We start from the raw sequence: 14,322 nt of genomic DNA, 5'->3' as shown, positions 1-14,322 counted from the left end.
AGGTAATAATGTGTACTAATATGTAATATGTAATTATATTTACTAATATGTAATAATATGTACTAATACGTAATAATATGTACTAATATGTAATATGTAATTATATTTACTAATATGTAATAATATGTACTAATACGTAATAATGTGTACTAATATGTAATATGTAATTATATTTACTAATATGTAATAATATGTACTAATACGTAATAATGTGTACTAATATGTACTAACATGTACTAATCTGAAACTTTTTTTTTCTAGACTGAATATGTTTTTTACTTAAACTATAAACACTTGAATGAGTTGGTAAATAACATAATAGTATTTGACGCATTTCTGTGTCATTGTAGGTGTTAAATCTACTTGTTACAATTAGTTTAAAGAGTTATTATCTGTATTGTATTATTATTATTATTATCTGTAAAATTCAAGTTATGTATTGCTGGTTTAGAACTGATCTTCCATTTACTTCCTTGTTTTACAAGTTTCTTTGCCATTTCTTTTGTTATTAAAAATCGCCCCATGTTGTGTGAAGGCTCTGCAGAGGGCTAATAACAGATTCTGGAAACGCAAATAAATTAACTACCGTTTGCCTTCTAGTTTGTTTGTTTGTTGTCAAACACAAAGCTAAACAATGGGCTATCGAAACCCGGTTCTCACCGTTACGAACCTATAGACGTACAAATAATCCACCGGGGAACGTATGACAAGACAGCCACTCCATTCAACTGATTTGGGTTTGTAAAATAACTTCACGGCTTTACTGATGACTAGAAGTGTTCTTTGATAGATAAACATTTGTTTTAGGTTTGTACAATGTCTCTCCAGTTTCACAGATGGCTAGAAGTGTAAGTGACCGCTCCTTCCAAAGAGAAGTACTCACACGGTGGTATTGTGTAGAACAAATGGAAATACAGTACTTTGAAAAAGTCCAGAAATTAAGTTACGAAAGCGAAAAACTTGCATCGTAGAAAGTACAGAATAGTAACAAACCAATCAGGAACGACGGACGCCCTTTTCCAGAAAATACAGGTTATGTGTGAGGGAAAGATGAAGAACGTCTTACTATAACAATATATTTTACCAGGACGTCAAGTCGACTAAAGCTCACAAACTATAATGTTTATAAGTTACCATCCACTTCCAAAACAACAGTTGTGTCCTCTCTGTCAGTTCCAATGGCTTTTCATGTTTAAAAGCTTTAAATTGGAAATCCTAAAACAACCAGCGAAATCGTCACAGAAGGATAAAGTGCTGACGAAGTCTGGCCTTATGAAGAAAAAAATATATGTACTTTTAGGGTTCAGGATCAGATAAAGTAAGCTTACCGGTAAAAATGTCATTAGTATGTTGAACCTAACAATCGTATCCAAAACGGGTAAATGACCTTTCCAGATAGTTGTGACCTTGATTAGCAGGAAGAGACTTTAGATGGGTCAGAGGTTAATTTAGAGACTTACATCGTTAAAATCCGGAGTTCGATCCTCCTCCAATGTGGATTTGATCTTAAACAAAGGAACAAGCAAACTACTTTTTTGAAATATCTGACATTACATTTGTGTGACCGATGTTCATTTCTGGTGTCCTCCCCTTTATTGAGAGATTATTCGTTCTCTAAGCATTACCCAAGATTACTTTTACTTTAACCATTATCATATATTATTTAAACTCTAAACATTACGGTAGATGATCCAACAGCCACAGACTGAGTATTTATTTTGTGTTGGTAAATTCTTCTATTTTACAACTAGTTAATTATTTTAGTGACAATTTTGGGAACAATGCTTGTTAAAGAAGAAACTGACACACAAAATAAGTTGAGTTTTATTAAATATTTTGACCTGAGCATCACAAGAAATACAGTAACGAGAGCAAATTATTTAAACATGCATTGTCTTCTGAAGTTTTACAATTATACATTTAACCTTACAGAAAACAGGACACAAACAATACACTCAGAAATTTAACAAAAATGTGGAAGGAAGGATTTTGTGGATGATTAAACACACAAAATCTGTTTCTAATAAGCATAGCACACGTGGAAAAACTGATCACAAAGACACATGTAATACTAGGTGTTTATCTTTTATAATACTAGATGTTTATCATGTCTAATACTAAGAGTTTGTCGTGTGTAACACTAGGCATTTTCTTTTGTAACACAAGATGTTTATGTGCAACACAAGATGTTTATATGTAACACTAGGCGTTTATCTTTTGTAATACTAGGTTTTGTTTTTTGTAAAACTAGGTGTTTATCTTTTATAATACTAGGTGTTTATGTGTAATACTAGGTGTTTGTGTGTAACACTAGGTGGTTATGTGTAATACTCGGTGTTTATGTGTAATACTATGGTGTTTATGTTTTGTAACACTAGGTGTTTATCATGTCTAATACTAAGTGTTTATGTTTATAACATTAAATGTTTATTAACACTAGGTGTTTATTCTGTGTAATACTAGATGTTTATGTGTAACACTAGCTGTTTATCGTTTGTAACACTAGGTGGTTATGTGTAATACTATAGTGTTTATGTGTAATACTGTGTGTTTATCCTTTGTAATACTAAGTGTTTGCGTTGTGTAACATTAAGTGTTTATCCTGTCTAATACCATGTATTTATCTTTAGTAATACTAAGTAGTTATCATGTGTAATACTAGGTTTATCTTAGGTAATACCAGATGTTTATGCTGTACAACATTAAGAGTTTATTCTGTGTAATACTAGATGCTTATAGTTTGTAGCACTAGGTGTTTACGCATATTAGACGTTTATGTGTAACACTAGCTCTTTATATTTTGTAAAACTAGTTGTATATGTGCAATACTAGGTGTTTAACGTTTGTAACGCTAATTCTTTATATGTAATACTAGGTTTATCATAGGTAATACTAGATGTTTATCCATTGTAATGTTGAGTGTTTGTGTTGTGTAACATTAAGTGTTTATCCTGTCTAATACTAGGTACTTGCTATCATTTATCACCTTTCTAATAAGGTACAAATAATAATTATCTCTATAACAAACAATTGTGCTGATTAAGGTAAAATTCCACATCAGTTAATGGAAACAACACCGAAGTTTCTGCTTTACTAGATTGATCATTTTCCACGTCCAACTATTTCCAAAATATGCTTTATAAGCTACATTGATAGCCTGGTTTTATAAGCTCCAGTGGACGGAAACAGTACTGACGTTCAACAGCAAGCTACCTTGTTCTCATGTTTATCGTCACAATACAAGAGTTTTCGTTCTCGTCATTAAATTGAAGCTGTCTTTTCTCCCAGTAGCCAGTAGGTTGTCATTTTCCCTTTTCCCTAAGTAACATGGAAGAGAAAAAGACAATAAATGACGTTCGTCTAGTATGATACGGATATGACCAAATATCCACACAAGAACACTTCAAATGACAAAATACGTCTATTATCTAATATTACTAACTTCCTGACGCGAAAGATAATATTATTAACATCAAGGCTATCTTGATAAACTGATAAAAAGCACGTTTTCACAGTTACGAAAATAAAAGAATAAAATGCTGTCTATTGGTATTCCGAGTAACAATAAACTCCTATGCTTTTTGTATACCCGTGGTACCATGTTACAAGACGAGGACTATTGACATCCTGAAAAAAAAACAGTTGTGCTCTTATATATAATACTAACATGTTACAAGACGAGGACTGTAGACATCCTGAATAAAAACAAACTGCTGTGCTCTTATATATAATACTAACATGTTACAAGACGAGGACTGTAGACATCCTGAATAAAAACAAACTGCTGTGCTCTTATATATAATACTACCATGTTACAAGACGAGGACTATTGACATCCTGAAAAAAAAACAGTTGTGCTCTTATATATAATACTACCATGTTACAAGACGAGGACTGTAGACATCCTGAATAAAACAAACTGCTGTGCTCTTATATATAATACTAACATGTTACAAGACGAGGACTGTAGACATCCTGAATAAAAACAAACTGCTGTGCTCTTATATATAATACTACCATGTTACAAGACGAGGACTGTAGACATCCTGAATAAAAACAAACTGCTGTGCTCTTATATATAATACTAACATGTTACAAGACGAGGACTGTAGACATCCTGAATAAAAACAAACTGCTGTGCTCTTATATATAATACTACCATGTTACAAGACGAGGACTGTTGATATCCTGAATAAAAACAAACTGCTGTACTCTGATATATAATACTACCATGTTACAAGACGAGGACTGTTGACATCCTGAATAAACACAAACTGCTGTGCTCTTATATATAATACTACCATGTTACAAGACGAGGACTATTGACATCCTGAAAAAAAAACAGTTGTGCTCTTATATATAATACTACCATGTTACAAGACGAGGACTGTAGACATCCTGAATAAAAACAAACTGCTGTGCTCTTATATATAATACTAACATGTTACAAGACGAGGACTGTAGACATCCTGAATAAAAACAAACTGCTGTGCTCTTATATATAATACTACCATGTTACAAGACGAGGACTGTAGACATCCTGAATAAAAACAAACTGCTGTGCTCTTATATATAATACTAACATGTTACAAGACGAGGACTGTAGACATCCTGAATAAAAACAAACTGCTGTGCTCTTATATATAATACTACCATGTTACAAGACGAGGACTGTTGATATCCTGAATAAAAACAAACTGCTGTACTCTGATATATAATACTACCATGTTACAAGACGAGGACTGTTGACATCCTGAATAAACACAAACTGCTGTGCTCTTATATATAATACTGCCATGTTACAAGACGAGGACTGTTGACATCCTGAATAAAAACAAACTGCTGTGCTCTTATATATAATACTAACATGCTACAAGACGAGGACTGTAGACATCCTGAATAAAAACAAACTGCTGTGCTCTTATATATAATACTACCATGTTACAAGACGAGGACTGTAGACATCCTGAATAAAAACAAACTGCTGTGCTCTTATATATAATACTACCATGTTACAAGACGAGGACTGTAGACATCCTGACTAAAAACAAACTGCTATGCTCTTATATATAATACTACCATGTTACAAGACGAGGACTGTAGACATCCTGAATAAAAACAAACTGCTGTGCTCTTATATATAATACTAACATGTTACAAGACGAGGACTGTAGACATCCTGAATAAACACAAACTGCTGTGTTCTTATATATAATACTACCATGTTACAAGACGAGGACTAATAACATTCTGAATAAAGTCCAATAGATAGTTTCTACAGCGTATGTCTAAAGGTATTTTATTTTCTTACCCACATAATTGCCTCTTGTTTTAACATTCTTTATGGACACTCCCATGTTTCCATTTTCTCTACTTTTTTTGTTTGACCTTCTATTTAACTTTTTTTCTTTCTGCACACTTACTAATTAGCACTTGTTAAAATAACGTCATCATCTTTGTTTGGTTTGGTTTGTTTTGAATTTTTCGCAAAGATACAAAAGGGCTATCTTCGCTAGCTGTCCCTAATTTAGCAGTGTAAGACTAGAGGGAAGGCAGTGAGTCATCACCATCCATCGTCAACTCTTGGGCTACAACGAATAGTGGTATTGACCGTTACATTATAATGCCCCCACGGCTGAAAGGACGAGCATGTTTAGTGTGACGGGGATTCGAACCCGCGACCCTCATATTACGAGTCGAGTGCCTTTGTTTGAGCTACTTTCAGCTACCATGAGGTGTTTATTTAAAGAGTACATACGAATTAGTTTTGTTTGTAAAACTTCCAACCTCTCGAGGATAAACAACTAATTTTCAAAAACATTTCGCAGTCTTTATTTAAACACATCTGTGTAAATTGACAAGTTATTAACTTTCGTAGAACATCCATGAGCTTGACTCTGTTCGTATGTTGATTTATACATTGAAAAACTAATGTAAAAACTACGTAATATCGAAACGAACGCATCGAAGTGTACACAAACGACGTAAAATTACAGCAAACTATGCAAATAAATGAAATTTGCCGACACAAAACTGGTTTAAGTTTTATGATTTCTCTATAGTAAGGGAGAAAAGATTTAGTATATTTCGTATTTAAGCTTTGAAAGTACAGACGTTAAATGTTTAATCTGAACGAGCATTGCTTAGTCGACGTCGTGTAATACACATAATCTTAAAGTTAGTGTCTCTATTAAAAGCTATAAAGAAGTGTCGTATACCAAGCGATTTCGGATAAGATAGCCAATAAGAAAGCTCAGTTTTAATCCAAGAGTAATGAATTACATTGAAACAGAATTAGGAAACAACAAACTTGAAGTAATTAAGCCTAGAAATGCTAATAGGTTTACATGGGTCTACACTATCTTTCCAAACACGTTTTTCTTTTAAATTACCTTTGCATTAAATTGTTTGTGCGTTTACAATACTTTGCTGAATAGAGGGTTTTAAAAGTATAAGAGTTTGTTTGTTTGTTTGTTTTGGAATTTCGCACAAAGCAACTCGAGGGCTATCTGTGCTAGCCGTCCCTAATTTAGCAGTGTAAGACTAGAGGGAAGGCAGCTAGTCATCACCACCCACTGCCAATTCTTGGGCTAATCTTTTACCAACGAATAGTGGGATTGACCGTCACATTATAACGCTCCCACGGCTGGGAGGGCGAGCATGTTTTGGCGCGACTCGGGCGCGAACCCGCGACCCTCAGATTACGAAGCGCACGCCTTAACGCGCTAGGTCATGCCAGGCCCAGGATAAGAGTAATAAATGTGAAATTATTCAAGGAGACAGAAAGTCTTGGAAGTTATGAGTCAATAATTTTAGGACTCGAACATTTCTTTTACACATGTTATAGATTTCTTGTCCCTCTAGTGGCATAGCGATGTAGCTACGGACGTACAACGTTGGAAATCGGGTTTCGATACCTATGGTGCGCAACGCACAGATAACCCATTGTTTAGCTTTGCGCTTAATTACAAGCAAACAAACAATGTGATGAAGATAAACGTACTTGCAGTAAAAATGTATCTTAACGCTCTGATATGGGTATTAACACTTTTACCAGCCGTCCTGAAATACAAACAGTGTAATAGTTGATTAAAGATGCTAGATGCATCTTTATTATATAGAATGTCTCAAACAAAAAATAAAACGTGCTACGTAATTTAAAATTACGATTGCCTGCCAGAGTCTCACTCAGATTTTACTAATCCGTAAAATAAAAGTGGGCCAGGAATTGATGGCGTGTGGTGTTGAACAGCTGCCTTCCTCTAACGTGTAGTGTTGAACAGCTGCCTTCCTTCTAGCGTGTGGTGATGAACAGCTGCCTTCCCTCTAGCGTGTGGTGTTAAACAGCTGTCTTCCCTCGAGCAAATCAATGCAATATTAGGAAGAATTATGCATAGATAGTCTCTGCGTAAGTTTGCACGAAATTGTAAACAAATTCCTATATAATACAAAGCTGCAAAACTGTGAAACATCTCTGAAGTAATTACTAACCCACTGATAATGTTGAAAGGTAGAAGCGACTTGTATAACACGAAATCTGACATTTTAATATATTTCTATTATTCGTTTGCTTATAATTAAACACAAAGCTGGAGAATGGGCTTATTGTGTTTTGCCCACCGCAGGTATCGAAATTCGGAGTTTAGCTTAGAAAGTCCGTAGACATGCTGCTATGCCACTGGGGGTCTTACCCCTATTACCTTCATTTCGACCTCCCCTCACAGCTTCATTAAACTTGAAATTTTCATGTTCCTATTATCACCTTCATTTCGACCTCCCTCACAGCTTTATAAAACTTGAAATGTTCATGTTTCTATTATTACCTTCATTTCGACCTCCCCTCGCAGCTCCATTTGGAAACTACCACACAAGTCCAGAACTTCTTTGGTCGTTAAACTCAGATGAATCTTCAGAGCTGCAGAATTTTTAATTTCGTGTATTAGTTTTACCCGTGTTAGTTTTATACGCCTTACTTTTACATAGTCTCTTGTTGTTATTTTCGTAAATAGAATGATTTCGAAATGTTAAGTTGTAAAGAGAACACCGTAAACATATTTCAATCCCTATGCATCTATAATAACCTTTTATTCAAATAGTTATTTGTGTTAACAACTAACAAATAATTAAACGTACCATGTTCAAACTACTTACGCACACCAATTAGAAAACCATAAATTATTTTAAATTTTCAGTCATAAAATAGAAATATATATATATTTTTGAAGCCAGTTTGACACGTTGTATGAAATATTCTTTTTATCAAGTACTTTTTAACAAGATTGACAGAAGGAAATTCAATAGAAAATTACCGAGATTGAACAAAGGGATATAAGATATCCTGGATGTTACAGGGGGTACCTTTTTTCTGGGGGAATCCTGTATATCAAAATTATTTGTAATACATTTATTCATTTAACTGCATATCGTGGCATTTTTTTTCGATTTATAGCATTTATTTTTTAACGTAAGTGCATCACCTCAACACGGCTTTAATCTATCTTTAATCCAAAATAAATCTCGTTTCCGTTAGAAGTGTCATGTTTTTGATTCGATAATAATTGGAAAAAATAAGTAAATATTTTCTATGTGTCATTGCCACATCCTCCAAGCGAAATTAAAACTATTAGATAAGAACAATTTAAAGTAATTTCTTGTCATTCATTTATGTCTTATCAAGTTTTCTTTTACACTTACACAAAACTACTGTCTCCACAACATCTGAAGTCAATTTATTCAATAGCTCAACCACACTTTTTAAAAAAATAATATTGTCGTATTTGACGACGGCTTCTGTCATGCCACCTATATTAGTGTCCTCTAGTTCACCTTAGTCTTAAAAAATGCACAAAAACATGAGACGAGTGGATATAACAAACTTCTCCCACAATTAATTAACTTGTGCCCTTATTTAAAATTAATTTAATTGCATGTCCAAGAGGTTTACAAATTGAATTAAAAGCTCTTACGTTGTCCGTTGGATTCCATTCTGGAGGTAGTATTGACCGTGTCACCAAACAAACAGTATCTGGGCATTTTAAGTCCCACAACTCCGGCCGCACACGGACCTGAAGACAAAAAAATAAACCGTAATTGAACACATGGAGTCATAACGCCCTGTCAAGATACACAGTATTCTGTTAATGAATACAGTTAATCACAGTAAGGGAACATTGGAACTCATTGTGCTCTGTCAACGTATATACACGTCTAATGACTTGTAAATGAGTACAGTGAGTCATTGCTGGTGACCATTTGGATTCATAATACTTTATCACTTTTGGTTTGTTTGTTTCAGAACAAAGCCACATTGGGCTAGTTGTGGTGTCTATCGAGGGGGGAAACTTAGATATCAGCGTGGTAAGTCCACCGAGGAACCACTCTTTTATGTCCAAATATTAGTACAGAAACTAACCACTTTAGCTAACGTACATAAGATTATGTATCTTATACTACTCGGTCGATTTAGCCTACCTTACCATAACCGATCACTGAAAGTCATAACACCCAGTAATTGATTTTGTTTGCGCAATGCTACTCGAGGGCTATCTGCGCTAGCCGTCCCTAATTTTGCAGTGTAAGACTAGAGGGAAGGCAGCTAGTCATCACCACCCACCGCCAACTCTTGGGCTACTCTTTTACCAACGAATAGTGGGATTGACCGTTACATATAACGCCCCCATGGCTGAAAGGGCGAGCATGTTTGGTGCGACGGGGATGCGAACCCGCGACCCTCAGATTACGAGTCGCACGCCTTAACACGCTTGCCATGCGGGCCAATTGTTTTTGAATTAAGTACAAAGGTACACAATAGGTTATCTGTGTAACCAGGGGTATCAAAACTCAGTTTTTAGCCTTGTAAGTCTGCAGATATACCGCTGTGCCACTGCAGGGGCAATACCCAGTAAAAATAGAGTAAAACACACTCATGATAGTTCTAAACACTCAACTCAGTTGTAATTTGCGACTCACGGCATCGACAAAACTCTTACAAAAAAGTATACAAAATGTTATTTTAAATTCAGATATTATGGTATGAAGATTTGTGTAGATAAATCTATCATTACAATATTTTTTCTTATAACCCAATTTGCTGTAAGAAGTTATTATTTTCAAAAGACATTTCTAAGCGTTAAAAATAAACGAAAAAGTAGTTCATATGGTCCATGAATATGTACTCCCAGCATCAGTTAGCCAGCAGATATTTTGTTACATTTGATACTATTTTAGAGATGAGTACTAATTTATGTTAAAACTTTTGATATATTTTGTTGATTTTACAAATGCTTGCAACAGCTGCTGAAATACATTTACATTTTGTTATTTGATTTCATGTACAGTTTCAGCATTAGTGCGCAATAATTTCGTTTTCAGTGAAGTTCCACGGTGGCGCAGTAGTAAGGTTTATTTTGTTTCGAATTTCGCGCAAAGCTACACGAGGACTATCTGCGTTATCCGTCCCTGATTTAAGAGTAAAACGTTAGTGCGAAGGGTGTTAGTCATCATCACCGCCAACTCTTGAGCTAGTCTTTTATCAACGAATAGTAGGATTGACCGTAATATTATAATGTCCCACAGCTGAACAGAGACAGGGATTCGAACCCGAAACCATCAGATTACGAGTCGAAGGCTCTAACCACCTGGCTATGTTGGGCTGTTTTTCAGTCTCTTTGTACGTTTTTAAATTTCGCGCAAAGCCACAAAGGGGCTGTCTGCGCTAGCCGTCCCTAATTTAGCAGTGTAATCCTAGTGAGAAGACAACTTGTCATCACCACCCACCACTGACCCTTGGGCTACTCTTTTACCAAAGAATAGCGGATTGACTGTCACATTTTAACATCCCCATGGCTGAAAGGGCGAGCATGTTTGGTGTGACGGGGATCCGAACCCGCGACCCTCTGATTACAAGTCGAGTGCCTTAACCACCTGGCCATGTCGGGCCTTTGCAGTCTGAGAGCTTATAATATCAAAGATCGAGTTTTCACACGTGAGGTGTGCAGGAAATACGTAGCCTATTGTGCAGGTTGGCGCTTAAACAACAAATTCAATGAGGTTAATATTCATACTGACTTCAGTCAATTTGTATCGCTTACCTGTGTGTATTCCCAACATATTCAGTGAGGTTAATATTCATACTGACTTCAGTCAATTTGTATCGCTTACCTGTGTGTATTCCTATACGCAGCAGTAGCTGTTCACTTGGTCTATGGCGGATGGTAAAGGACTTCACGGTTTGTAATAGTTCAAGTGACATCCGGCTAATTTCTTGGGCATGCTGATTTCCGTTCCGCACAGGAAGTCCAGAAACAACCATGTAAGCGTCACCAATAGTTTCAACCTGAAACATAACATAGATTTATTAAAATACAAGAAAATCACCGGTCTTATAAAAAAATACTAAAAAATGTCCGAGAATATTAGGAAGGTAAGAAAACTTGAAAAATGAAGTATATTGAATGCACAAAGAATTTAAACAGGAACCTGCTAATATGTATTTTTTATACCAGAATTATATATCACTATAACTCAACAAACAGTTAACATGAAATAATTTAAAATGGAACATACGCAAACATATGCATTTCACCCAAATGAACACCACACAAGTACGATGAATATTTCCATTGCCGAAAATCGAACCATGGATTTAGCGTTCCAAGTCCACACAGTTGGCCTTAACCCGCCAAGGGACACCTCTTGACGATGGAATGTTTAATAATGCTTTTGTTAAAAAAAAACTACTTTGACCATGACTTCAAAGAAACTTATTTTCACAATATCATTCTCTCTAGGGCTCTTGACTCGTAAACTGAGGTTCTGGTGTTCAAATTCCCCTCACACCAAACATGCTCGATCTTTAATCGTGGGGGAGTTATAATGTTATTGTCAATCCCACTATTCATTGGTAAAATAGTAGCTCAAGAGTTGGCGGTGGGTGATTATGATTAATTATTTATCCTCTAGGTTAACGCTGCTAAATTATGGACGGCTAACACAGACAGCCCTCGTGTAGCTTCGAGCGATATTTCAAAACAACAACAAACGAACAAGGAAACAAAAATACCACTCACATTGGTAAGATGAAACTGTTTTTCTTTTCAGATATATAAAAACGTGGGCGGAAAATAATTTCTCAGTATCGAGCTCTCCGTTTTCCGCAGCTACCAACAAGAAAAGACATTTTTTTGTGTGTGCTAGCGACAGAACGACCACACAATGTTTCAATGCGTTTGCCTAAAGGACTTTTTTCAATTTTTCTTGTATATTGAACAAAAAAGATACTCTTTTAATCTGCGAATTATTTCTGCCAATGAACGCATTAAACTAACCCAACAGGTGTTAATATTTGCCTCTAAGTTATTTTGCTTTCACAAAAACAAACAGTTTAAAGTCATACCTGGGCCATCACTTCAGATTTTTTGTTTATTGATCCACCGATATTGGTGATCATTTCCTGAGTTTTATTTGCAAAATTTTAGGTTCGTATGAGATTAACACTTGAAAATCCCACGTGATTGATTTCAGTTCTTAGTTAGTCAATGACCAAGCTTTTCAAATATATACATAAGCTCTATTCATCATAAACTAGAGTCCCTTTCCGTTCATGGCCCGGCATGGCCAGGTGTTAAGGCACTCGACTAGTAATCCGAGAGTCGTGAGTTTGAATCCCGGTAACACCAAAGATGTTCGTCCTTTCAGCCGTGGGGGCGTTATATTATAATGAGTAATCCCATTATTTGTTAGTAAAAGAGTAGCCCAAGAGTTGGCAGTGGGTGGTGATGACTTGCTGCCTTCCCTCTAGTCTTACACTGCTAGATTAGGGACGGCTAGCGCAGATAGTCCTCGAGTAACTTTGCGAGAAATTAAAAAAGACAAACAAAAATAAACAAACTTTCTCTTTATAGCTATCAACTTTCAGATTTCTTTTAGTCCATCATCACGTGAAAAGCAAATAATTCGAATCACTTGAGTAACAGTTTGAATAAACGAACACAACATTTACTGTAAAACGATCACAAACTTACTAGCTAATCAGCTAGTAATTTAATATGATCAAAATCTTTGTATTTTCAAATGCTATTTTAGGTTTATTTTTGAATTTATTGTGTAGTATTATATATGAATTTTTCATTTTCTCGTAGACTCAAACCTTGTTGAATGTGTAAATCCTGTATGGTAAATCGAACTTCCTGGAAGTCTAATCTAATTATCTATTATATCATGCTAAGTTTATTTCTGCTTCTTCGCACCTTTTAGTCCCTGTAATAGTAGACCTATAAAGACATGTAATCAGTGTACTCAGGCAGGGGTGTAGATCCTAGGGGTGGGGTATACATCCTCCACTTTCATTTTAGATGGGGGTATGGTGCATACAATCATCCCCCCTACAGTTTGGTCTGTTGAATTGTTTTATTGCATCACAGGCCTACAAATTGTCTGTCCGTTCTTGAGATTTTCGTGTTCTTACCAATGGAATTACATAATTAGGCCTAGATGTAGACTTCTTCATTAGCCAAAATGTACATCTTTAATACAGGCGTGCTTCTAAGCTTTTCAGTAAGCCTAAGTATACATGCAAGTATCGTGGCAACAAGATTACTCTGTGACTGCATGTTTACAGCTTTTAGGTTCACGTAATCAGATATTACCAATTTGCAAATTGAACAGTTCACATAAGTGGTTGCAAAAATCATCCCCCCCCCCATCGGGTGTAAAAAATCTACGCCCCTGTAGTCAGGTTTAATGTCTGTGAGAAACATTTTTTAGCGTCAACGGAAAGTTTGTGAACTAAGTTTTTTCCACAGAAGACGTACTGGACTTTTAGCCTTATTTAATTGAAAATGACGTCGGAAAACGTATGTATATTTTACAAATATATTTGTTGCTGTTGTGGTTTTAGAATAAGAGTCCACTGAACGTTGTTATGGCCACTCATAAATAACGCTAATGTTATATTGAATAGTCATGTTAAGCCCGCGACATTCTGGAAAAATAAGTTGGCTTTATTCGCTTTATTTTGGGACGAGAGCCAAGTATAACAAACAGTAGTGACGTGGGTTATGTGGTTCAAGTAAAATGTCGAGAAAAGGGAAAAAAAAGACAGTTCTGATTGCTAATTACAAGCAGCATAGCTGAGGCAACAAATGTAACAGTGATATTCCAGCGAACGAAAAAGACAAACTCCTCATATCAAGTCGAAATTGAAAAGAAAAACAATTTCACAAAGACAACAAGTACATGAGGCTTTAGTTGGCGGAGAAATAGAGAAAGACGCCATTTTACTATAGATGGAGGTAAGGTGAACTATACAATAAATCTATGATG

The 14,322-nt window shown here is 35.5% G+C and overlaps 1 protein-coding gene across 1 annotated transcript in view; it reads right to left on the bottom strand.

The window, feature by feature from the left end:
* Positions 1 to 1,846: 1,846 nt before the first annotated feature.
* LOC143224817 (atrial natriuretic peptide receptor 1-like) overlaps positions 1,847 to 14,322 on the bottom strand; it is a 65,949-nt gene continuing 53,473 nt past the window's right edge. The window contains exons 17-20 of the mRNA XM_076453153.1: positions 11,161 to 11,335; positions 8,967 to 9,065; positions 7,824 to 7,915; positions 1,847 to 3,318 (exon numbers count right to left, since the gene is read on the bottom strand). Of these exons, the coding sequence (XP_076309268.1) occupies positions 3,262 to 3,318; positions 7,824 to 7,915; positions 8,967 to 9,065; positions 11,161 to 11,335 (423 nt within the window). The 3' untranslated portion in view covers positions 1,847 to 3,261. The remainder of the gene's footprint in view (positions 3,319 to 7,823; positions 7,916 to 8,966; positions 9,066 to 11,160; positions 11,336 to 14,322) is intronic.

The sequence above is a fragment of the Tachypleus tridentatus genome, chromosome 9 (assembly GCF_004210375.1).
Source record: "Tachypleus tridentatus isolate NWPU-2018 chromosome 9, ASM421037v1, whole genome shotgun sequence".
Lineage (NCBI taxonomy): Eukaryota > Metazoa > Arthropoda > Merostomata > Xiphosura > Limulidae > Tachypleus > Tachypleus tridentatus.
This window is presented reverse-complemented; position numbering and strand designations above follow the sequence as displayed.